We start from the raw sequence: 26,805 nt of genomic DNA, 5'->3' as shown, positions 1-26,805 counted from the left end.
ACTCAGGTCTCGTGGCCCCCCCAAGGCACACCCAGCATGCAAGAAAGGGCAGGAGTGAGAGCAAAAGATCGCATTCTTTCTCTGAAGAGCTCCTGTTTGGATGAAGGGCACCTTTGGGATGGAGAGGGAGAAAGTAACAAGTGCAGAGTCAGCTTCAATTCAGAACAGCTGACACCACTGTGTGCGTCCACGCCGCTAGGAGAATAATTTCACATCTACATACTTACATTTTTTTTAATGTCGTGAAGTTTAATTGCTTTCTTTCCAAAGCATATAAATGTGAGTCAAGAAAATAGCACTTTTTCAGTAGGAATATCAATAATGACCATTAAAAGTCTAACTAACACCCATGTTCACAAGAGCAATCTTTGCAAAACATTTTATGGAAGTGCAAGAAAGTCTTTAAGTGAAGAGGTACAAACCACAACAGTCAGGGCCTGGGGGCCAACATGTTATGCTCAGGCTTCACAGGGCTTTAGGAGTCTCAGGAGGGTACCCACATATTCCCGTGTGTATCTGGTGCTTTGATGTAAGGAATGTTCCAAATCCATGGCCGATCTGGGGAAAGAACACATCGGATATATATTTGAACAGGAGCACAGGAAAATCATTGACTGATGGGATAAAAGCACATGCCTGCTAAATCTCCAACCTGTAAGGAATGCATTCTGAATGAGCCCCAGAGGATACTCCCTGCAGACAATGCAAAGGTCACGTTAGGACACAGGGCTGCGCATGAGGAGAGAGGCAGGGAGGCTGGCAGAAGGACCCCCGAGCGAATCTTGGCCCTGCTCCCGTGCTGAGTCACACTGTAAGTCACTTCACCAAGCCAAACCCAGTTCCCTCACCTGCACCTCTGTTGTGGACCTATCATGAGGAATAAATGAGACAAATCATGGCCCATGGAGGACACAGAATCTGACATATGGCAAAGGCACAGCCCACCCCAGCTGTTTCTGTTTCTTTCAGGAAGCCACAAAGAACAATGGGAACCGGTTCAGTTTTCATTGATGTTGCTAAAGGTTCACAACTGCTGAGACATGGAGTCTCTGTTACGGGGTTACAGACCCGTGTCAGCACGCCTGGCACGGTACACTAGAGAGAACACTGAGGACCTGTGCCAAATGCCACTTCCATCCCGCCCAGTACCTTACTGAAGGCATTGGGATTTGGTCGCAGATTCCTCCTGTGAAACTGTTACATTACCAACTGTCAGGGATTACTATGAAGCTAAATGAGAATATCTTTCAAAGTTCCTGGCATGTTGCAGGCACTCGATAAACAGGAATTTTTCTTCTTTCAACTGATTTTTTTCAGAAATTGAAAATAACTTCAACAAATCACTCTTGCCACGCATCACTACTGCTAGAGTCACAGGATTTCAAAAGAGCTATAATAGCATGGGTAGGGTATAAATATATCACAAGGATTAAAAATAAATCCCAAACTTGGAAGGGTTGCAGTGCTTATTGTAAACTGCCACTTCCCCAAGACTAAAAGAGACTGCCAGGCTACCGCAGTGGACTGCAACATCACCTTTCTCCTCCACAGAGGGGATGGCAGCTCAGGGGACAGCTTGGCAAATAATGGTATCTGTTACCCTCTCCTCGCAGCAGCCTTGCTGATTGTGTTCAATAATCTCAGAGCAATCATGCAAACAGCAGCACCCAGCAGGATGTGCAAGCAAAGAATTCCAAAGATGGCAACAAATTATCAGAACATTGTTGCCTGCCTTTGGCCTTGGTGGAGTTGTAAAGCCGAAACCAAACTCTCTTTGTTAACTTAACAAGCTTGTTGGAGAGTAGTAAGCCTGCTTTATGTATCTGCTTCATAAGAGGTTGAAGGACTGGCAGGTGATGGATGAGGGCCCAACTCCCTACTGCTTAACCGAACTCCCTTAACCAAACCTGCATTCTCTCCTATTTGAGACACATCTTCTGTGCCAGGGCCTCTATTATTTACCAATCTTATTGCTCTGTGGGGCAACATCAGCTCTGCTTTTTCCTAAGGCAGAGGAAATGAAGTAGTTAATAGTGATGCTCTTCACAGTAATGCAGGATTTGTGATGCAGACATTTACTAACCAGCAACATCAAGATCACCACTCCAGGTACTCTTTTTTCCTCAAAATTAGGCAATAATGACCAAGCAAGGGTCTGATAACCGCCTTGTTCACAAATCTCCCACAGCTCTGCTTTATAAATGAGCAGCATGTCTGCACACTGATCATCCATTATGCTGGCTGACAGGTCCTTACAAACTAGAAGGAAAGACAGAAAAACTGCCACAGGGAGAGGAGGGTGGCTGGGATTCTGCTTGTTTTTACCCTCTGTTACTGGAAATTGGCATTAAAAGTAGTTTAGAGGAAACTTACTTTAAACAATCCTCCTGAATTGTCCCATGAGAGAATAACTGACCTTATAATATACTTATGCATACTTAACTGCTAGCTAGATGCCTGGGACTTTGCTAGGTGCAGAGGACAGAGGAGGAGAAAAGCCAGACATGCAAGCCTTGTGTAGCTTATAGCCCAGATGAGCAGGATGCCACAGGGATGGAGTTCTGATAGTCACTGTGTCTGTGGTACCCTAACCTGGCCCACTTGTCAGGGTAAGTGCATTTCAGAGGACTCATACCAGGGTGGGCCTGGCAACGTGCAGTTGTACCAAATTCCAAAGATGATCTGGCTGCAGTCAGAGTTTGGGATGCAAGCTGAAGGCATTGGGATGCTATTTTGTTTCCCTGGAATATTAATGATAAGATTATAAACAGGAGAGGAACATGAGCAGGTGTGTGTGGCAGCTTCCAGTGGGAGGAAAGAGACCATGAAGAGGAACAAGGGGCAAGGTCTGGTGAGAAATGAGTAGGCCTAGGTCAAGACTGTAGCCAGAAGGCTGGGAATGACAGCCTGTGAGGCTTTTGTATCTTTTTCTCTATCCCATCTCCCTAGGGCTGGACTGTGCGGATCTTATGCCTTCTGGCTACAAACTCCAGAACTCAGTGCTTGCACAGGGAGCTCTCAGGGTAATGGTAGAGGGTGTGGAGGCTGGGGCTGCCTGCCTGTGAGACCTTACCAAGTTAACCTGAGTGTTCTAGGCTCCTCATCTGGAACTGGGGGTGGCACTACAGTATAGCATGCAGTTGTGAGGATGCCATGAAATAATTCATGTCATATGCTCATGTTGGCTCCTGGTGCAGAAATAGTGCTTAGTGAAGTGCTAAGTGCTGTTATAATGACTGCTATCTCAATTCACAGGGGCTGAGGACTGTCATTATCCTATATATTGGGGCTGGGGATTTAGCTCAGCGGGAAAGCGTCTGCCTGGCAAGTGCAAGGTCGTGAGTTTGGTTCCCAGTACCAGAGAAAAACCAAAAAATAAAAAATTAAAAAAAAAAAAATATCCTGTACATTGTAGGTTCTCAGGGTTTTTTAACAATCAGGTACATTTTAAAAATTGGCAATTTTGTTTTATAAGAAGTCTTCTTGAAAAAATACTATTCCTATTAGCATAATGGATTTGCTTGTATACAAGTTGAGGAGAGACAACTTGGGCCTGTCTGTTCACCAAAATACACCCAAGCACCCACACAGCGCCCGCATGCGTAGGCTCTCAGTAAGAATCTGTGGAGAGAATGGATAAACAGCAACTATTGCATGAAGCAAGGAATCTGGGCAGCTCTGTTTTAGTTTTTACTTCACTTCATTTGATCGTTTTTTTGATTTCAAGATATCGTGCCCTAACTTTTCATGGCAGGTGTTTTTGTTTTGCATTGTTTCGCAGGAGTAGTAGCCATTGTAATAAGAACAATTATGTGATTCTGAGTTAGACACAGTATCAAGCACATTACAGATACTATCTCAGTTACTTTTTCAGCAACCTGTAAGGTAGGCACTCACATTTACTCATTTTGCAGCGAGAGATACAAAGGCCTAGAAAAGTAACTGCTCAAAGCTACTTAGGAAGTTGTAGGGCTGGCACATGACCATGGCCTGGCTTTAAAGCATGGTTTTTCTCTTTAATTTTTTGGTGGCAAGTAGGCTGATCACAGATTCCTTGAAATTATGATAAAATCTATATAACCTTGCTAATGGAAATCTTCAGGAACATACAACAAACTTGGTGGACTCGACAGACCACAGCTGCTTTGGGAAGAGTAGAAGAAGAATGCTTCAGAAGCTTACTATCAACACAAATGATCAGAGAGGTCCAAGGTCACCTGCAGGGCAGGACGACATGCTGACAGCAGGAGACAGGACTGGTTTTGACAGATGATCTAAGAATTGACAGATGATCTAAGAATTAATATGATCTAAGAAGTGAGGCCCCAGGGGTGGGATAGTGGGGAGGTTACCAGGGGCCAGGCAGCACCATGTGGGAAAGAGGGCTGGCTTTCCTGAGGGAATAGTTTGGAATATTAATGGAGTGATGCCATTACAACTTTCTAATCAAAAAAGTTGTCCCTGTTTAGATCTAGTACTTGCACAGAAAACCTGCAGATTAGAATTTTGCTACTTATGTGGATCTCTAGCCTCCAAGGGAGAATATGCTGGCTCCGGTGATACATTTAGCACTAGCCACTGTGAATTATTAATTGTGTCCTAATGGCAGACCTCGTCTGTGTGAATATGGATGGCCTGGCCATCTGTGAGGCTGGACCGCACCTAGGGCAGATGTGGGGAGGGGTGGGGTGGGATGCAGGTGAAAGCAGCTGGCTCGAGGACGGCGGACCTGCCTTGGATATTCCTAGGGATTTTCTATGGTGAAACATACTTGATCTCTGTCCTTAGGAAATTCGTAGTTTAGTGCTGCAGTTTTCAAAGAGTGGCATGAGGACCTCACTAAGCCATTATTTGCTGTGTTCACTGTCACATCCACACTGGTGTGCAGAGGTGGGTGATGCAATACACCAACAGAACTGAGAGCAGCGGTGACAGTTCAGCAGCCTCTCAGGATGCACAAGAGAGGCTTGCGAAAACATTAAATAATGAACACTTTGCTTACTAATTTTTCTTCTAATTTTAGAAATAGTTATAAAAATGTTACAATGGATTTACTATTTTTTACATTTTGGCTGTACTGGGGATTGGATCCTGGACCTTCACACTGAGCTACAATCCCAGCCTTTTAAAAAACCTTTTTTTTGAGACAGGGTCTCACTAAGTCACTAAGTTATATTGGGTTTGAATTTGTGATTGTCCTGCCTCAGCCTCCCATAGTGCTGGGATTACAGGCCTGTACCACCATGCTTGGCCCAAACTAATAAGTCAATAAATAAAGATTTCTTGGTTTAAATTTTTAATATAGTAAACACGAACAGATATGAAGCTTCATGTGACTAAAAGCTCTTCATGCTTCTCAATAATTGTAAGACTGTAAAAGGGTTTCAAGACCAACCAGTTTGAGGGCTACAGATCCAGTGGCCCAGACAGAATGCTGCACACCTGATCCTCAAAGGTTCCATGAACCAGACTCCCACTGAGAAACCAACAGCATCTCTTGGGCTCTGTTTTCTTCTAACACAACACACCCATGCATGGTTCTCTGCGTCTGTGTCTCACCTTTACTCCCATACAGTTCCGGGGGCAGATCGTATGGCACGGGGAAGGCGGGGGTGGGATCCTGGCTGCCAGAGAAGAATTTCTGCTTCACTTTGAAGCTGTCCAGGCCCTGTAGACACACAGCAGGAATCCATGATTGCATTTCACTTTCTAAAAACAACCAGAAGATCCCAAGGAAGAATGACATCCTTTTCACACACACACACACACACACACACACACACAAATCCAAGTGATTTGAGAGCTATTTTCAATGTCTGATAGGCAAATATGTTTGTAGTTCTCCCAAACTATTATCTTTCCTAAAAATAAGAGGCTTACATTTCAGGAATTAAAAACTTTCAAGAGTTTAACAAAAGATGCGAGAGAATCAAAAGGAAGAGTTTTGGGGGTTACAGCCCATTCTACTAAATGCTCTGTACAGTTGGCAGGGAGGCTGTAGAATTCACTGTATAAAAATACCTCAAAATACTTTCAATATTGCTATAGTAACTGGCTGTCAGCTCAGTAGTAAGAAGTAAAAGTTGTTCTCATGTATAATAAAAGTGTTCCAGTAGGAATATAAAAATGAAAAATTTTCAATAACTACTAAGTGGAAGGCTTATTCCACCACCTCCCAAGCAGGGTGCTAACCTCAGGTGTGCACCAGAGTGGAGGTGGAGGTGGCCCTTACCCGGGCTGATGTGCACACTGCCTTTCCTTCTTTCCTGGGGCCTGCACAGTGCAGATGCTTAATATATTTGTGCTGTCCCCCAGGCCTCCACACATGGGCATCGTCTGGGGCTTCTTGGCTTACCCCGGCACTCTGCTTTTTAGTCTGTCCAACTGTCTCTCACACCTCGGCCCACTGTTCAAACACAAGCCCATCTCTCATATCCTAAATAACCTCATACCAAGCAGTGCTAATGTCTTGGGCAGGAGGAAACAAATGAGCAAAAGGGTTCTTGGTCTCTGTGGCCATGTAATTTAGGGGACTTTGGCCATAGGTGCAGCATAGGTGGACATGGCAAGAGTCACTCTGACCTTGGCCGCTGAAGATCTAAGTCCTGGCCTATGCTCTGAGGCTTAACAAGTTGTGTGCATGGCTGATGTTAGCATTCATTCATTCACTGGGGAGCTAAAAGGATGGAAGAGCCCGAGTCTAAGCTTATCACACCTGTTTCTTGTCAGTGTGTAATCTGCTCTTTACTAACCCTCTGTGATGGTGGGCTTATTTGTTCAACGGGACACTGAAAGAGAAGGTGCTGACCATACCTTCTTCCTAGTTGAAAGTGGAATACAGTGGAAGCAGCGTTGTGAAAAGCAGCAGCCCCCCAACCATGTTAGATGTCCAGCCTGCCCAGATTAGAATGCTAGGATCTCACAGAAGACAGGAAATGTGAACACACGACAAGCTCCGCTTCTGGCCGGCCCCTCACTCCTCCACAGGTGGTTCCTTCTTGGGTAGCCCAAGATCTCACACACACCCACATACTTTGACCTAGGAGAATTTGGGAACTCTGGTTGCTAGATGCCCAAGTTTCTGATTTGCTCAATGCAACAAAGCTCCTTTCTCTTTGACTGGAACTACTGTCCTGGGGTCCCTGCTGACACGAGGCTAATGAAGTCCCCTGCTAGGTGAGGCATGTGACATACAGGAGCCATCATTATCCCTGTCCTCATGGAGTGTACAGTCTGGGGAGAAACATCACGCAAGCATGTTTGTAAAAGATAAAACAATCACAATCTGTAGCAAGTGCTGTGGGAACATCCAGGAGTAAGGAGAAAACAAAGGGGCTTTGGCAGTGGGATTTGCGGCAGGGGGCAGGTCAGAGGATGGTCAGCTGGACCCTCCCTAAGACAGGGGACACTCATTAAACTCTGGGAGAGGAGGAGAACTTGAAGTGGGAGTGGGGAGAATAATGTTCCAGGTGGAGGGAACAGCAGGGGCCAGGGTGGCTGAGAGCTTTGCATGCTCCAGGAGCTAGAAGAGATGATCAGTGGGAGCTGGTATGTGCTGGTCTCAATATACTCATTTATGATGTGGAACGTGAAAGCTCCTGGTGGTCATCATGCTGATGTTTCTAACCTCAGCGCCCAGCACAAGCCCTGGTGCCCAGTAGGTTTGTAAGACACACTGAGCTGCAGATCAGGGCGGCAGCACCTCCTCTCCTCTGTTGGCTTCTGCATGCAAACAAATGAAATACATGGGGGACACTGGCTCGTGCATGTTAAGACCCAGAGAAAGTGGGGCTGCAGCATCTCTAATGGAGATGCGGATTAAAATACAGAGAAGGGGCTGGGGATTTAACTCAGCGGCAAAGCACCTGCCTTGCAAGTGCAAGGTCGTGAGTTCAGTTCCTGGTACCGGAGAAAAACTAAAAAACTTAAAAAAAAAAAAAAAATACAGAGAAAGGTGGTCTGTCAAGTATGCCTGGCACAAATGCCAGACATAAAAGGAAGAATGACCTATTTCCAGTAGCAGGATAAGCAAAGGCTTTGTAGAAAATAGTATTTTAGCTGCGCTTTGAAAAACTGGTGTAATTTTGGTAAACAGAGGGATGATAGAGAAGAACATCAGATAAAGGGGCAGCATAATCCAGGGCAGAACTAGAAAAGCACACAGCAGGCACATCTGGGGGTGGAGGGTCGGAACATTGAGAGAGACTCAGGCTGGAGAGGTTTTGAATGGAAGGCGGCATGGACATTTGTGGCTGGTACTTATTAAACCAGTTATTCCCTGGCTGTGGGACTCAGGATGGCACATGAGTTGTCTTACTATGGGGACTCTCACACCCACCAAGTGGAGGACACCAGAACCCTGAGGGTATGGCCCTGAGAAGGAACTGCTGGATTCAAGCCCTGCCTGAAGGAAGGGACTCGTCTTCTTTGTATGCTTTGTTGCTTACATTTGTTTGGGTTGAATTTCCGTCACTTACAACCCATGGGACCCTGGTGAAGGAGTGGCCTTTACTTCAACAGACAGTGAGAAGTTGAAGGAGGCTTCAGAAGATAAATGCCCCAGAATGAAGGCAGACTGCAGCAGCCTGGACAGTGACAGGCAGGGACTCCCTAGAGCAGGAGACCAAGAGTCACTGCCGTATGAGGACAGACAAGGGTAACAGGTGACTGCAGGATTAGTATTGCAAAAAGTTTAGACACAAAGCAAAGTGACTCTGGACAAAAGGTATCCATGGAAAGAAAGAAATGAATTGGAAAGAGACTGAAAGAAAATAAAAATCAGGGACACGTGAGGGTAGGGAAGAGGAGGGAGACCTTGGGCTGGGAGACCAAGGACTCCAGGAGGCTTTGAGCCTGGTTAAGGAAGGTCATCACAGTCTGCTCCCTGCCCCCTACTTTTTCCACTTGGCCAGGGGCTACTCATCAACTCCTCAGAGGCAGGACTGGGTCCTTCTTCACATCATACCTTTGACACTTTCTAGAGCTGAGGAAATTCTTCATAATCCCTTACTTCGGTAGATGACTTACTTGCTGTGGGACTCTAGGCAAGTACTTCACTTTTCCAGGCCTTGGCTTATCAAATGAAGATAATGATGGCATCTAATTTGTAAGGACATGTTATTTAGAACAGTGATTGGCAGGTAATGAGTATGCCAGGAAATAAACTAGTCTAACTGTAAATATATTCCTGTTTTACAGATAAGGAGCCAAATCTAGAGCTTAAATAGTTGTGCAAGGCCACACAGCCACACAGCTATTTAAGCAGCAAGGCTACACACGGAACCCTGTCGTTCTGATTCTTGGTCCTATGCTGCTTCCACTAAGCTCCCACACGTGGTCTTCCATTCGGCACAGAAACTGTCACAGTGAAAGAAGTCCTTGCAAATCAAGAGTCAGCACTAAGATAGGCCCACACCAGGATGAGCCAACTCTGGAAATTCTGGTAGAAGCGGCCAGAGGTTGAGAATTGGGGCCAATTTAGTGATCATTAAATACTTTATGGAGTTCCGATAAAAAAAAATTACATTCCTCTTCTCCTAGCTTACTTGTTACTTGTATCTGTATCGCGGCAATGGAAGGGTTTTCACGGCCTGGACCAGATCCTGTGCCCTACATGTTTTGAACCACGATTCCATTTTGTGGAGTCTGACCTCAGATACAAGAGTCTGACAGGAAGCAACATGCTTTCTTCTAAAATGCCACTTTTGATCCAAATTCTAGGGTGTTTTGCCAAAAAAAAAAAAAAAAAGTACCACTTTTCCCTTCAATCTGGATGTCAAATAATTTGAGGCTGTCTTCTAATTATCATTATTTATATATCACAGTGGTATTGTGTGGCATTTTATAAAACAGTGGAAGGCACCCTCCCAGGCACAGATACTGAAAAGACAGCCACGATAATACATTTATAAAACGCCAGGTGAGAGGGTGGACACATATCACACAGGAGAAATTGCTGGCTTTTCCCTTCGACAGCTTTGGGAGGGAAAGTGCTGGTTATCATTCCGTTTGGCCGCTCGGTTCCATCCCAGGGAGCAAGAGGCCTGCCCAGATTTCAGCTAGAGATGCTGCTTGTTTTGCTGACCACACATGTCTGAGCAGCAACAGTGACGGGGACAACCTACACACAACCCTGCACAAAGGGATCAGATTTTCTGGGTCAAACTGACAGTCATTGAGCCTCCCAGAAGGAGTACCGTTGATCAGAAATGGACTAAGCAGTGGGGAAAGGATCACAGAAAGGTGGTCTCTCCTGCCGGGCAGGCTCTGATCCCCCACGCATGTGTTTCTCAGAGGAGCACGCTCCTGCCTGGGCTCTGCAGGATGGTTCTCATGTGCAAAGCGTTGGCTGAGTGTGGTTCAGGAGGATGAGAAGCAACAGCACCACAACATCTAGGAAGTGACGGCAAGATTCTGATTTGACTAAAAGTCCGGGAAACAATGGCCTTCAAATTTCTGTTGGGCCATGTGCTGTACATGCTGCTGCCGATGTCTGTGTCAACCACAGCCTCCACTGAGCACGTGTTAGGTATCAGGCACTTTGTAAACCCTCTACAGAGCCTATCTCCTACTCTCACGTGATTCTAGGTTAGTTACTGTACTGTCTCCATGAGACAGCGGAGAATACCGAGACTTACCAAGTAAAATTACCCAGCTGCTAACTGGGACCTTGGCTCTGCTCTGTCTCACTTCCAAGCCCATTCTCTTTCTGTCACTGTGATTCTGTAGCTCTCAGGTCCCTGAATCTTCCAACTCTGTGCCCTGAAGAGTTCCTTTTCTTGGGTTTGCTCCATGTGTTCTCCCACATTCCGTCCCCTTCCAAGTTCTTTCAGTGTCTCTGGCTGAGACAAAGGGGCGTACCCCAGGATGACACAATTACCAACGGCCTACTGTTAATCAGCCCAAGTTTACAAACGACCAGAGCCCAGGTGTACAGGAGAGGAAGTGCTCTTGGTGGACCTTGAAGTCACACAGAGGAGTCTAGATGTTATCTTGTAGGTCGAGGGCAACCACTGACGGCTGACGGGCACAGGAATACAGACCAGTACATGTGGGCAGAGGGGACCCCTGAGATGAGGAAGGGAGGAGCCAGTGAGTCCAGGGGACAGGGAAGACAGTGACATTTGTGGCAGTGCAGATGAGATAGGGTGTGGGAACTGGGTGTGGAAGGGACAGAGGCCAGTGGTGTATCAGCGGAGGGGGAGAAGGTAAGACACTGCCAAGAAAAGGCTCAGGAAACATTGTTGCCCAGCTGCGCACTCCCAGGAGCCAGGCGATGGGCCGGCCCTGCGGCAAGTGGACAGACGTGGGATGGGGAGACAGCAAGGAGCTCAGCTGTGGGGAAGGAGGTCGGGCACAGGCTCAGCCGCGGCGCTTGGAAGTGGCTTTAGCTCTTTCCGCCGTAGCCCCCACACAAGACGAGTGCATATACCTGTACTATGTGCCATCTCTGAGAACGAAAAAGACAAAAAACAGTTTAACCAGAACAAGAAAAATAGTGTAAACAGAACAGGGAAAGCAGAGACTTGGAGACTGAGGCCAAGTAGACACCTGACTTTTGGGGATCAGACTGAAATACTTGATTCTGACCATAGAAAACTAGCGACTCTACCATCTCAACAGTAAAGGAACCGTGGGTTCCCTACTGGACATCAGCCCTTGATTCTAAGATGGCCGTGCGCACTGTTCATAGAAGCAGGAGGAGTTCTATCCACAGTGTGTGCTACATGTCCAATAAACACCAAAAGGAATGAAGTTCAAAGAGAAATACTTCTACCTCCCTGGTATATACACACAGATGCCTTAGAGTTTGATACACAGCCACGATCTTTGAAATCACTAGATCTGTCCTATGTTAAGATTTTCCACAAGTGTGCATGTCTAATTTAAAAGTTGAATACATAGGAAGAAACAATCCAGAGAACATTATAGAACTGGTAAGCTGATATCAGACCTTAAAAGAATGAAGCCTTTGACTGAAATCAGCAAGCTCTTACTAGGCACCCAGTACATGCCACGTGCTGGTCACACAAAGTCAAATGTACTTTGATATTAATCTCTAAGGCTCTTGAAAGTGTCCCAATCAAAGGGAAAACTACTGCTTCTCTAAATGCAAGTTTGGTTGATCTTGATGTGTTTATGGATTTGTTCACCTAAAAAAACAGAAACAAAAATGGGAACAGGTCATTTCTGTTACCAAAGACTTACCAGCTTCCAGGTCAACCTCAGGGGTTTTAAGAGGCATCTTTATTATGAATGGGACACGCTGGCTCTCCATCCACCTTACGTTTCTGGGCCTTAGGAAGTGTCATGTTACGTGGCTACCTGGTTGTGAGCGACAGGCCTTGGTCAGGTCCCTCTGTGACTGCCTGTGCCATTCCTGACTGCAGTGCTGGCCGCAGATCACGTTCAGGACACAGTGATCAGACAGCCCCTGGTGAAGGACAGAGGAGGTAACTCTGGGTGCTGATAGCTCAGAAATGTGGGTGGCAGAGACATGGAGTTCTGCCAGGGGCCGGAAGGGAAAGGTCTTGAGAAAGGATTCTGGATGCTGTCCAGCCTGAAGGAGGACTGTGAACTCCATGGGGCCAATCTCTTCGGCAAAGGTATAACTAGAAGCATCGAAAGCCCTGTCCTATTCATACTGAAGAGGGGAAACTTAAAGAAAGAAGTAATACCCTGTCTCACTTTACAACAAACTGCATTCCTGTCAGCACACATTTTAAGCTTAAGATCGATCGAGAACTCTACAAGGCATTTATTAAGCGAGTATCTAAAGCTTGAGAAGTCGCTGGAAGTGCCGAATGGTCAGCCTCTGAGCTGTGGAGCCAACCGGCAGCAGCGACCAGGGAGAAGGCCTGCTGCAAAGTCCTCGGAGCTGGCCCAGCCCTACCCTCCAAGTCTCAGCTGTTCAACAATTTCTTTGATTCTATGACTTTCCCCAGTATTTTTTCAATAGTTTTTTCTTTTTATGGGCTTACGTTGCTGTTGGTAGAACAACTGAAAGAACACTAAGGTCCTTTCGCCTTAGGTTATGCTCACCTGGGGCGCTCACCTGGTGTCCTCACACTCAGCTCCCTTGTCTTATTATTCATGTGCAGGGTGCGTTGCTGACATTTATGAACCACAGATCATCATGGGAGGAAGTACCCTTCTGAGTACTTTTCACAATGCCTAACTTCTGTGCCTAAGTTACCCAAGTCATTGAGGACAACTGAAGGATAACTAAGATGGGAAAATAGCTGGGGACAAGCAAGTCTGTGGGTCCTCATCAGTGTTATAGAGGAAGCTGCTATAAAGCACCATTCCCGGCTCTGTAGTTCAAGACAGGTCAGCAAGCACACGGTTGAAGAATGTGTTACCTTCTTAGTACGCTCGCTTTCTCTCCTTCTCTCTCTCTCTCTCTAACTCAGACTTCATATATTTTACTCGATACACTTAAAATGGTGAATTAGACTAAGCTATATGTTGAAAGGCTATAAGGAGTTTCTCCTTCAGATAGCCGATCGGCACATATACAAAGTCCTATTTATTGCTTTCTCTTTTCTTATTTCATTCTTTTTCCTCTTATTTCTTATTTCTCTCTTCAGTTTTCCAGATATAGAAAAAGTGAATAAAAAATATATAAATGGCCACAGAATTAGGCCAGTACCACATTGTTTTTGATACATCTATTAAAGATTTAGAATGACAGATTCAATCTCAAATGTAACTGTGAATCATCTAGCCCAGTTAAGGCTTATCTCTTGAATCTATTGGGCTAACACAAACGGGAAGGAATCCATTTTTTATTTTCTTCCCTGATGGCCTTCATAAATAAAATTTCTACTTTACCTGAGTGTGCTATGGTGGGGCTTTTCCTTTTACCAAAAATGTAGAAATAAGAGGCCTATATAAAATCAATTGCATATTCTAAGCAATTAGTCCTATTTTTCCCCTCCATTATCCTTCTCTAGTGTATACAGAATAAACATCTGAGCTAAAAATTAGCAGGCAGGAAGAACCTAGAGGACATGGAAGGGCAATATATTTCTTTCTTACTAACATTTCCATTATCAAGGATCCGGGCAGAAAAGTTACAAAAGACTAGAAATTTGCAAATCCTTCCAACAAAAGCCAAACTAGAATAGCATGGAATTTTCCCACTACTAAAGTTACCATTGGAGATTACTCTAGCCTCAGTTTACAGTGAGTCGCTGTAATCACAGCACATTACTGCATACTGCTATCTTAGAGTTGTGGGCTCACTGTTTCCCAGAAGCTGTGATAAACTTGGAATATCATGAAGAGATCATGAGATCTCAGGTCTTGGGACTATGCCCCGCTCTCACTGGGGAACCTCATGGCATATCCCTGCCTAAAAAGCATCTACCATCTACCTCCCAAGGCTGCAGAAGCTGACGCCTTTAGCTGTAAGCAGAATGTGGACCTCCTTTGTTTTGTTCTGTAGGAAGCAAACAAAATGGGCTGAACCGTGCATAATTCCACCCTCAACAGGCCAGTTATACAGATTTGCAGTGGACGCTTTGAGTAGAAAGATGGATAAAGGCTGGCAAGGGGAGGAGAGCGAAAGTGAGGAGAGAGCTGTTTCCTGGAGCAAGGTGAGGACAGGCCAGTGAGATCTGTGAGGGAGGCTGGGAGGGAACGTGCTCTCTAGCACCCCTGTGACTGAATTCCCATGTGTTACATGGGTCCGGATTCAAGTCCAAGGGCAAGCAGAGCACCCCCTTAGCTAAATCTGCTTCAGTTAAAGTGGTTCACAATGGAGCTGTGTCACATGTGCTTAGCCTATATTTAGCTATAGCAAGTGCTACAGATGGAAAAGAGCAAGAAAAAAAAAAAAAGCACTAGCCATCTCGTGTGGGCCAATCGTATTGCATTCCACCGGTGAGTGTGAGGAAGTAGGACAGGAGAAACTGGGCAACCATGCCTCCTGGTGTTGGGGGTGGGAACGGAACGTGCCTCACGGTACCAATGTGATTCTGGTGTCTGGAGCAACATATGGCTCGTACAAGCTGATCCTCATACGACAGCCGGCCACTTCGTCTGGTGTTCGGCTGCACAATCTGTGTGCTACTCCAAACCTGGGAGACGAGCATCTGTGCTGGCCATCGTGAGAGACCGCGTCCAAAGCGGTCCCTGCCAGGGACTCAGGAGCAACACACACAGGACCTTTGCTAACCCCGCAACTCTAGCCAACAAGTCGAGCTTCTCTGCTTCTCAGTTTGCTTCTGCCCTCTCCTTTCCAGGTGTGAGGCTCTTCCTACACTTCTCTCATACCTCAGCCTTCAGTCCTATCCTCCTCCCTCCGTCCTCTGGCCCTCTGCTTCCCAGATGAGCCCTCCAATCACACCCACCCACAGTGCCTGTGCTTGGCTGGGCCATTCCGATGGTGACTCGCCATTCACCACCTGCTGCTACATCTTCCCATCATGCTTCCCAACACTTATTTCACTATTCTGGCGAACTTCACCTGTCAGCCTCTAATTGGGTATCCCACTGCACCTGACCAGTAGAGGTTACCAGCACAGGTTCTAGGTTGGAATCCTGCCCCTGCGCCCCGCTGACCTTGGGCATGTCACTGTGACTAAAAGCAGGGACCAGTCAGCTCCTTTCCTGCGTGGGGAAGCAGGCAGAAGTGAAAACTCACAAACGCTGAAGGGAGGAAGAGGACCCCGAGCTCGTAGGAGCGGATCATCAGCTGGGTGCCGTTCTTCTCCAGGGCTCCCCACGCGGCCTTGGATAGATTTGCGCTGTGGAGACAAGGACGCAGAGAGGCCTGACTCAGTGAGGGTCGTATGTTCACAGCTGCAGGGCCATGGGTCAAAAAATACATAGCTATAATCACCTCGATTCAGTTTCTAGCAGAGTTGTGGCATTTCTGAAAAGGGACTCTACTTCCTCCTGTGCTGTAATCCTTAGGATTTATCGAATTGCTAATTTGGGACAGTTTCATCCTCATCTGCATTTTCCCTTGAGGGCAGCTATTAAAATAATTATCTTTCCTTAGAAAAAATTTTGGTGGAGTCTAATATCCTTTTTCTTTTTATAAGATGGGTGTAGATAAGATTCTGGTTTTGTTATATATAAAAGCATTTAAGAGGAGGCTGAGGCAGGAGGATCATTGTGAGTTCGAGGCCAGTCTAGGCTACAAAGTAAGCTCAAGGCCAGCCTGAACTGCAGAGCAAGACCCTGTCTCAAAAAAGACCAAAAAAAAAAAAAAAAAAAAAAAGCATTTAAGAGGATTAGGGGGATGGCTCAGTAGAGCACTTATCTAGTATGCGAGAGGCCCTGGGTTCAATCCCCAGCACCATCCCAAACAAACACTAGCATTTAAGAAAAAAAACACATGTTAACATCATGTACAGGAGTATCCTAAACTTCCTATCTTTTTTTGCCCCACTCTTTTTGCCCAGGTAGTGCTAATTCCTGCTTCCAACTGGAAGAAAGTAGTTCTGAGGACTCTAGATTGGTAATTCTATCCAGAAAGAAATGGTGTTTAGAACCATGTTTTACACAAACATTTGTGGACATGGCTAAAAAAAGGATCACAGTGCAGCAGAAGGAAGGACACTAGGAGTGAAGCATATAAACGTACATCAGTTCTCACATGTGGATGCTAAAAAAGTTGACACTGTGCCAGTGGAAAGTAAAAGAGTGGCTGCTCGAGGCTAGCAGTTCGGCAGGGCAGAGTGAAGTCTGATAACTGCACTAACTTAAGTACTAATGTTTCGCAGTAAGCAGATTGACTACAGCTTACAACAACTTCTCACACCTTTTATAGAGAACCAGGAGAGAAGCTGGGCATGGTGGCACATGGGTGTAATCCCAGCACTTTGGAAATTTTTTTTTTTTTTGGAACCAGGAATAGAACTCAGGACCTTGCGCTTGCCAGGCAGGCACTTGTGCCTCTGAGCTATATCCCCAGCCCAATCCAGCACTTTGGGAAGCTCAGGCATGATGGCTGAATGTTTGAGCCCAGCCTGGGCAACTTAGCTACTTGAGGGGATCCTATCTCAAAAAAAAAAGTGAACAAGGGCTCGGGATGTAGCTCAGGGAGAAGGCTGTGGGTTCAATCCCTGTGCTGGTGTGGGAGGTGGGGTACACACTCTGGACCTCAGGAATGGAGACTCTAAGCCCCTGGCACTGTTTGAGGCTCTTTTTTTAAAAAAAAACTGCAAATGCCACAGAGCAGTCTCATCAATTAATGTAAACTCACCACAAGCCACTTTTTTCCCTCCAATTAGGCTTATCCTAATGTATTCCATTTTTTAAAAGTTTAGTAAAATCTGAGCCATTCAGAGCCCTTAGCCTGGCGTGTGGATAACAGAATCTTTCAAGATTCACTGCTGAGTGCATCACCTTCCTTCTGGGTGACATCAGCACTGCTGAAACAGCCGAGTCAAACCAAAGCAAGTATCAAGCGAGATGAAAAGAATGACCTCCATCGAGGGCTCCATAGGAGCACAGCGAAGAATGTGGAAATCAGCGAAGAAAACGCTTAAAGTGATTATGCTTGCTTTAAAAAAGAGTGTGTTCATGCACCTTCCTGCCTTCCTAATTGGACCACAATAAAGGTAGGGAACTATTTATGATGCACAGGGACCATGATCATGAACGCCATTGTCACTGTCCGAAAGAGATGGAAAATGCAGAGGAAGAGAGATGCTTATGAGAAAGTGGAATTATGACTTGAGGGAAAAATATTTTCTTTAAATAAAAGTTCAACAAGGGCCAGGCATGGTAGTGCACACCTCCCAGCACCCGGGAGGCTGAGGCAGAAGGATCACCGAGTTCAAGATCAGCTGGGGCGACACAGTGAATTCAAGGCCAGCCTGAACTACAAAGCAAGACTGTCCCCCCCTCCAAACAAACAAACATCAGGAAAGCTCTTTGCTTTTAGGGTTCTCACATGTTAGTCCTAAAACTGAGAAGTTGGAGTATTGCTCCTATGACTTTCTCTCACTTCTAGATCAGCACTGCCCGTGGGGAACCCTCTTAACTGTCAGCCCAGCACCCGCAGGCTGGAATACCTTCTGCAGGACTTGCTCTCATCATTCCCCACAGGATGCATTTCCTCCATACTCCAAGGTCTGAGCGCTTATTCTACAGTAAAGCTCAGTGCAGCCCATGGGGACTCCTTTGTAGGTGGCTTCCTCCAACCCCTCCTTTGGAACTGGCTTCTAATAGAATTTGAAGTATCTGGAACCTTAAAAACTCTAGGGTGAATACTGAGAGACTGAAAGCCACTCAGAGGTTGTCTAGGTGACAAATCAACATCCCCTGAAATATCATCTGCAATAATTTTCTATATTCTGAGTAATACTCTGAATCACTGGCACCTGGGGCTTCCGAGAAGATGGGATTGCATTTCCAAACTGACACTGCCTGCTCCGGGTGTGGGTGGTAAGCGGACCGTGTATCTTCATGCACAGTAAATGGCCTGATGTCTTTCATAAGGCACAGTGACACCACAGGGCAGCTTACAAAGACTTGCTGCTGCTCAAATGCCAGAGGAGTTCTAGCTTCTGTTCTCCACTCAGGATCTGCCTCCATCAAGAGCAGATGCCCCACACTGTCCCCTGCCCTGTCCTTCCTGCCATCTTCTGTCACCTTCTGGGCCAGCTGCTCTGTCCCCCAGCGCCCCGGTGTAGTCTATTGTTAATGGATGTTACATGGTGGCTTCAGCACTAAACAGGGGACACTTCATTTATCTTGATTCTTTCAGGAATGGAGCAACTGTGTAAGATGGGGAAGTCTAGAGGGTGGGATTCTGGATGACACATGTTCTACTGTCTGCCGAAAACTCTGCCTAAGCAACTAATGAAGTGATAATAAAACAGCGGCTTTTGGGGGACAGAGGTATGCCAGTCAGAGAAATAGAACTAAAATATCTATCTATCTATCTATCTATCTATCTATGTACCTATCGCAGGAATTTAACATTATACAATGGTGGGAGCTGGTCAAGCAGTCTTTAGAAGACTGTTCCCTTTGTCCTGATGCTGAAACTAGATGTCTACAAGGCCAGCAGAAGCCAGAAGAAGAAAGGCTAAGTGGGAAGCAACACAAACGGAAGCCCATGAGGACAGAAGGCTGCCAGCAAGTGTTGTCTCTGGCACCGGGAGTGTGCGTGTCTTATGGAAAGAGCTCCTTCATCACAGAGCTAAATATACATACACATCTGGTGATGGCCAGGCGTCAGAGGGGCCGCAGGGGTACCTAGGGGAGGGTGGAAGGTCCAGCTGTTGCCTCATGCCAGCAGAGTGAGCTAGCATACAGTGATGGGCACACTAAAAACAGCAGCTGTCTGACATTTGTCCTCCAAATATCTCCTAAGAATCCCTCTTGGAACCCACCCTAATCACAAACATGCAAAGAAGGCAAGTCTAGAAAGAGCAGTTCAGCCTAGCCAGGTCGGCCCATTACCAAGTGTGTGGACTGTTTGCATTAGTGAGTTGAAATCTGAAGCCCTGGGGCAATGCGGCAGGTGATTAGGTTACGAGGGTGGCGCCTTCATGAATGACAGTCTCACTCCAGAGCTGCCTCGCTCTCTTTCTACCATGTGAGGAAGGGTAGACATGACAAGGAATCAGCCATTCAGAGCCCTTAGCCTGGCCTGGTGGATGACAGAACCTTTCAAGATTCAGTGATGAGTGCATCAGCTTCCACCTGGGTGACGTCAGCGCTGCTGAACAGCAGAGTCAAACCAAAGCGAGTATCAAGTGAGGTGAGAAGAATGATCTCCACGTCTGCAATCTGGAAGGAGGTCTCGGCAGCACCCAACCAGGCTCCACCCTGACCATGAACTTCCTATCTCCAGAACTGTGAGAAATAAATGCCTACCGTTTACAAGCTGCTCAGTCTATGGTACTTTGTACAGCAGCCCACATTGAAAAGGATACCAAGCTACTACAGCTAAGCTAATGGTCAGTTGTTTAATTAAACACTTTATAGGGCCCTTGCTTATAAAGAGCACAGATGGTGGTAGGTTAGTCTGCTATAGTTCTTCAGGTGTGGGTGCTAATTACAAGTTTGCTCTCAGCCCACAATATGAAAATTTTGTACTGAAGTTTACACTTTTAAGAGCATATGCTATAGTGTATAGCCAAAAACTTTCTAAAGGAAATCTCAGGGAGGTGTAGAAATGTCATACAAGGTACGTGGAAAAGAAAGGAAGGCAAAGGCTGAGAAGAGCCCTGGGCCCTGATCGGGGTACAAGGTTCTGTCCCTACTTCCTCACCGACTGTGGCTCCCTCAAGCCACTCCTCTTCTCCTGGGCTTCAGATTCTAGAACGAAGACCATTAGCATAAGACCAAAAACCTCTTTCCAGACAAGAGTCTATGAGGCCAGAGACGCTCAGTTCACATCTAAGTGGAGTGCTCCTCTTGACCCCAAAGAGAAAATTCCTGGCTTCACTGGGCACCCCTGAGCAGTGCTCATCTGAATGCGCATGATGACACAGTGGGGCAACAGCTGTGCAGAAAAACAGCTGGAGCTACAAGATGCTCTCAGTGCCAAACCTTGCTCTGTGCATTTTTAGCTTCTTTATTTGGGTCTATCATTCATCTAAAATTACTTTTGTTCACTTAATGTCTCAAATTTATTTATTTTATGCATGTCTATCCAACTGCAGTAGCACCATGTTTGAAAAGAACATTCTTCATTCAGGTACGTTGCTGCCCATGTTGAAAATCTGATGCTAGTGTCTATTTCTGTAGTCTCTTCTGTTCTACTGATGGTTTTATATATTTTTATGTCAACACCACAGACTGACTGTGTTTTTATGGTGACTCTTGAAATCATGCACTGTGAGGCCTGTTCTTCACAACTGTCATGGCCTTTGCATATCCATGTTAATTTTGGAAATCAGCTTGCTTTTTTACGAAGTTGTCTTGGCTATTCTAAATTCTTGGCATTTCCAAATCCACTTTGAATTGCTTGATTTTCACAACAGTTCCCACTGGGGTTTTGATTGAAACCATAATAACATTTGTCAATGAATTTGGAAGCAACTGACATAATATCGAATCTTCTAATCCATAAACATATCTTTACATTTAATTTCTTTCAACAGTGTTTTATGTACAGTTTTCAATGTACATATCCTCTGTTAAGATTATTTCTAGGTCTCTGATACTTTTTACCAATACTATATTTAAATTCTTTAGATTTTTGTAAGTGTGCATATCAGCTGCAAATACAGTTTTACTTCTTCCTTTACAATCTTTCCCTTTTCTCTTTGTTTTATTGCACTGCCTATAACTTCCAGTATAGCACTGCAAAGAATCCCATTTAGTATTCAGTCTTATATATGATTTCAATATGTTTCTTCTCCACACCACTCTTCTGAAATCTAAAGTCACTGAAAACCTACACACTGTTACATCCAATGGAAAATTCTTTGATCTCACCTTTTTCATTCTTGTAGTAGCATGTGACATCCACTAACACTGCCCCCTGCAACTGGCTTCATTGGAATATAATATTTTTCTTTAATTTCTCTACACTTTGGCTTGCTTTCTACTCTCAACTTCTCTGTCTACTCCTTTTCTTCTACCTGATCTCTCAATATTGGAGTGCCAGGAATCTCTCCTACTTCATATCAAGAGACTAAAAGAGATACTGCTTCCAGGTTCCTGAAGAGACCAGCAGAAAAAAAAATCTATCTAGAGGTGAAGAGGTCCCCTCAAGTCCCAGAGAATTCTTATAGTAAAAGCCTTAAAAAGAGACATTTATAACCCCAAATTTCAAAACATGAGAAAATAACCCAAATTTATTATGAGCAAAAGACAACTGAAAGAAGGATTAGATGCCCTAGAACTTCAAATGATTGGTCAATTAGGTGGTGATTTAAAAATAATTACATTTAAATGACTTAGAAGTAAAAGAAATCTTAAGAGGGGAAAGCAAATTTGATAATAACAGTTAGTACTCAGTACCTACTACAGTACTTGCCATCCCACCCCTCCACCCCATGCTGCAGGCCTTCACACTGAGCTACCTCCACAGCCTTTGGTATTTTTAATTTTTGAAATAGGCTGAACTCAAACTTGGGATCTTCCTGTCTCAGCTTCCTAGAGTGCTGAGATTATAGGTGTGTGCCCCCACACTTGGTTTATTATTGTTTGAGACAGGGTCTTGATATGTAGTCCAAACTGGCCTTGAAGTCAAGCAATCCTCCTGCCTCAGCCTCCCCAGTGCTTGGAATACAGGTGTGTGCCACTGTGCCCAGTTCCAGGCATTGTTTTAATTCTTTTACATATTCCAACTCTACTAATCCTCTTCTAAACAATAGATTTCATTATTATTATTACTATTATCCTTATATAACAGATGAGAAAACTGAAATAATTTCCTAAGGCATCATAGGTAGTAAACAACAGGGCAAGAATTTGAACTCAGGCAGCTGGACACTACGTAAACTCTAAACCATACAGCATATGGTATTTTAGGTCTGAGAATAAAAATGTCACTCAAAAAAAAAGGAAAGAAAGAAAAAAAAAACACTGCTGAAGAATAAAATAGTCACATCTGAAAGCCTCATGAAGCAAAAGGAAGATCTGAAGGCATTAGGGAGAATGCAACTCAAAAGGCAAAGAGATGGGAAATAAGACATGTTAAGTACAAGACAGGGTCCAGTAAGCATCTAATAATTATTATTAAAGTGAAATAAAAAGAGAGTTAATATGCTAAGGAATAATAGCCAATATTTGTAGGGAACTGTTGATAAATCAGGTCATCAGATTGAAGAAATATAATAAATCCTGCTAAGATTAAATGAACACAAACCTATACCAAAGTATCCACTGCAGTTATTCTGCAGAACCCTACAGATAAAAGAAAAATCTTTAAAGGCACCAGAAAGACAGATTTCTCATGAAGGAACAACAATTGTATAGCAACTATTCAACAGCAAGAACAGAGCTCAAAAGCCAAGCTCTCTTTATAGAACTGGGAAAAAAATGATTATCAACAGAATTTAAAATCCACTTAATTTATCATTTGAAAATGAGGGCAAAAGTAAGGGCAGTTTTAGAAACACAAATCAGAGAACTTGGTGCCAAAAGGATATATTAAATAAATGTAAAAGGTAGCTAGTCCAGAAAATCAAACCAAATTTGATTGAAGGAAAATAATTGGAACAGAGAGAATTAGTAAACTTGTGAGTAAATGTACACAAGAACTGACTGTAAAAATAACATCAATGACTAATTTTGAAAGCCTAGAAATAAGCTACTAAAGCATAAGGAATTTGTAGAGAAGGGATAATTGGGATTAGAAATCTGTATTTCTTTACTGTTGGAGAAGAACAAAAAATACTGATTAAATTCTTAAACAATAAAATCTTAAAATTAACAGAAGAAAATCAAAGGGTGAGAACTTAATGAATCAACAGAAGGGTGAAAAAGAAGAGGCAAAGAAAGAGTAACACAGAAACTAAAAGTACAAAATAAAACAACAGAAAATTAAAAATATAGTAGTACTGACATGGAAATTCAAATGCACTAAAGTTGCCTACAAGATAAAGATTACCAGGTTAGATTTATAAGACATACCTAAAAGATAAGGATACAAAAATATTAGAAGACATGGGCTTGTTAGAGACAACAACAAAAGTATAACGCATGAAAGAAAAAATCAGCAAGTTGGATTTCATTAAAGACTTGTTTGTGAGTAAAACTGTTAGAATGAAAAGACACAGCATAGCCTGAGAGAAAACCTTTGCAAAACACAGTTCTGCGATATCTAAAATACATAAAGAACCCTTAAAACTCACTATGAAATCAAATAACCTGCTTAAAAAAATGGGCAACAGATCCGATCAGACATCTTGCAGGTAAGCTGGCAATGACTCACTACTACACACCCACCAGAACGGCCAATATCCACAGCTCGGGCCCCAGCTCGAATGCTGGGGAGGACATGGAGTGACAGCCCTCATTCGCTGCTGGTAAAAAGCACAATAATACAGTTGCTTTGGAAGACAGGTGGGCAGTTTCTAGCAACTAAACACGCTTTCTGATCTAGGCTTTGTGTTGGATCATAAAAGAATCCAAAATGGAAAGAAAGCTGACAAAATGAAAAAGCCGCACTTGCAACTTGTATTGTAATGTGACATAAATAAATAAAAAATACACAGCTATTAAAATTTAAAAAGTTATTCAAATTAAAAAGAAAATGACAAGTAGGCAAAACAAAACAAAACAAAACAAAAAAAACAACTGGGTAAAAGATATTAACTTTGAATCCTCAGAAGAAATGAAAATGATTCCTCCACAAGAAAAGATTTAAAGTCTGGAATCCTTTCAAGGCAGCCTGTGTTGCTCCCTGGCGCTCTGAATCTAGCAGTCATTCTGGCCCCAGCGCGCACATCCTGAGCTTTGGTCTGCTTAAACCAGGGCAGCTCTGAGAGCCCTTCTGCAACACAGGCAGCCTGGACAACAGGCCTCGGCTGCTGGGAGCTCACTCTCCTGGCTTCAGACTTGAATCTATCCCTGCACAAATGCTAGGGACTGAATTGATCTGTTTTCTCTCTCAGGGGATCTCACCTTGTCCATTTTCTACTTTTCAAGGATCGCTTCAGGATGAAAAAAAAAAACATAAAAAAATCAATAGTGTTCCTCCACACTCTGATCTCACCAAGGAAGCAATTAGGAGAACAATATCATTCACAATAGCTTCAAAAAAAAATTCAATACTTAGGATTTAACCTAACAAAGGAAGTGAGAGACCTCTATAATGAAACTATAGAACTCTGAAAAAGGAGATGGAAGAGGACATCAGAAAATGGAAAGATACCTTTTGTTTCTGGTCAAAATGGTCATATTACCAAAATCGATCCATAGATTACATGCAATCTCAATCAAAATATCAATGACATTCCTCATAGAACTAGAGAAAACAATCCTAAAATTCATACGGAACCCGAAGAGACCCAGAATAGCAAAAGTAATCCTGGGCAATCACAATCCTGGATTTCAGGTTATATTATTCTATTCCCAGTAAGAGACAACCTACAGGGTGTGAAAACGTTTTTGCCAGCTATACTCCAGACAGAAGACTTATATCTAGAATGTATAAAAAACTGAAAAAAAATTAGATGCCCCAGAAAAAAAGACCTTGTCAAAAAATAGGCAAATTAAATGAATAGACCACTCTCAGAAGAAGAAGTACAAATGGCCATAAACACATGAAAATAATGTTCAGTATCTTGGCCATTAGAGAAGTGCAAATTAAAATGACACTAAGATTCTATCTTACTCCCAAAAAGAATGGCTATCATCAAGAAATCAAACAATAATAAATGCTACAGAGGCTGCAAAGAAAAGGGAGCCCTTTTCCACTGTTGGTGTAAGGTAGTATAACCACTGTGGAAAGCAGTGTGGAGACTCCTCAAATATCTGAAACTAGAAATTCCATTAAACCTAGCTATTCCTCTTCTAGGTATCTTCCCAAGAATTAAAGACATCATGTTATAACGATATGTATGTATGATTATAGCATGTTTATAGCAGCACATCTCACAATAGCTAAATCTTGGAAGTGGCCTATATGTCCATCGACAGATGAATGGATAAAGAAAATAGTATTTATACACAATGGAGTACTACTGACAAAAGGAGGATAGATTTGAGTCACTGTCACTTTGAGACAATAACGTTAGGTGAAATAAATCAGACACACGAATTTAAATGCAGCATGGCTTCTCTTCTATGAGAAACCCAAAGTATAAATAATTAAAGAACAAAAGAAACAGGAAACAGGAAGACAGATCTTTTGCAAATGGGAAGGGGACCAAAACTTGGAGGGATATGGGAGGGGAAGGGGGAGTAAAAGGAATGAAGCTGTGTTATGTACATGTACCATCTCCCCACTATGAATGTAATCATTAAGCACTGCAAATATGTACTAATAAAAACTGTAAAAGAAGAATATCTCAAAGTTCTACCAATGAAGAACAGCCTCCTTATTTTCCAGCATTCCAGTGTAGGTAAAGTAGGCAAAAATTCTCCATCTATCCTTCTGATCTGCTCTTTCACAGCTAATCCTTTCATAAATACAAGTGTCTTCATCAAAGTATGCCAGGGCTGTAGCACATATTTCTTTTTGACACCTTTTTCATTTTTAAGAGAAGAAAAATAAACAATGGTATAAAAATTTAAAACAAGACTGTAGGAGAGTAACAATGTTCAGTACATTGTGCACTGTTATGTTCAAAGTAGTTACTCATAAAACAAGATATAGGTATAAAAACTGATCAAGCAATATAGGCATATACCCATCCTTTCAGTGAGCTAACAGCAATTAGTAGTATATCTATCTTAACTATCTTGTGTGTGTAGCACGTAGTTCTAAACACAACTCTGGGTCTCCTCCTAATATAACTCTAGGAAGTCAATAGACGTGCAATACAATTGCTGGTCTGAACAGGACAGGGTACCCTGTGTCACTCAGAGGACTGAGTGGCAGTCAGTCCCTTGGTTTTCTTTTTTTTTTTCTTTTAAAAATAAAAGGAGGAAAACATTAACAGAGAGACAACCTTCTACAAAATAGCAAAAGAACAGCATAGACAATACAGAGTTACAAACAAAGTGGTAGGAAATTAACAATGCTTGTTGTATTACATATTGATATCTTCAAAGTGGTTTCTCATGAAAACAGATAAACATGCAATATTGATCAATCAAGGACTCATTAACAGTTTCTTTCCGCAAAGAAATACAAGACAGTAGAACAACTAGGTTAACTATCCTGTATATACATACATATAAAATTTCTCCTTCTTTCCCTTTTCTTTTCCC

At 43.6% G+C, this 26,805-nt stretch overlaps 1 protein-coding gene across 4 annotated transcripts in view; it reads right to left on the bottom strand.

The window, feature by feature from the left end:
* Window positions 1-305: 305 nt before the first annotated feature.
* Window positions 306-26,805, bottom strand: part of Tdp1 (tyrosyl-DNA phosphodiesterase 1) — an 88,454-nt gene continuing 61,954 nt past the window's right edge. For all 4 annotated transcript variants that reach the window (XM_005390276.2, XM_005390279.2, XM_005390278.2 and 1 more), the window contains 3 exons: window positions 15,650-15,752; window positions 5,560-5,668; window positions 306-558 (listed from right to left, as the gene is read on the bottom strand). In XM_005390276.2, the coding sequence (XP_005390333.1) occupies window positions 485-558; window positions 5,560-5,668; window positions 15,650-15,752 (286 nt within the window). In that variant the 3' untranslated portion in view covers window positions 306-484. The remainder of the gene's footprint in view (window positions 559-5,559; window positions 5,669-15,649; window positions 15,753-26,805) is intronic.

The sequence above is a fragment of the Chinchilla lanigera genome, unplaced genomic scaffold (genome assembly GCF_000276665.1).
Source record: "Chinchilla lanigera isolate Chin_1 unplaced genomic scaffold, ChiLan1.0 scaffold00037, whole genome shotgun sequence".
In the NCBI taxonomy this organism is placed as follows: Eukaryota; Metazoa; Chordata; class Mammalia; order Rodentia; family Chinchillidae; genus Chinchilla; species Chinchilla lanigera.
Note: the sequence above shows the minus strand (reverse complement) of the source record. Positions and strands in the feature narration are given on the sequence as shown.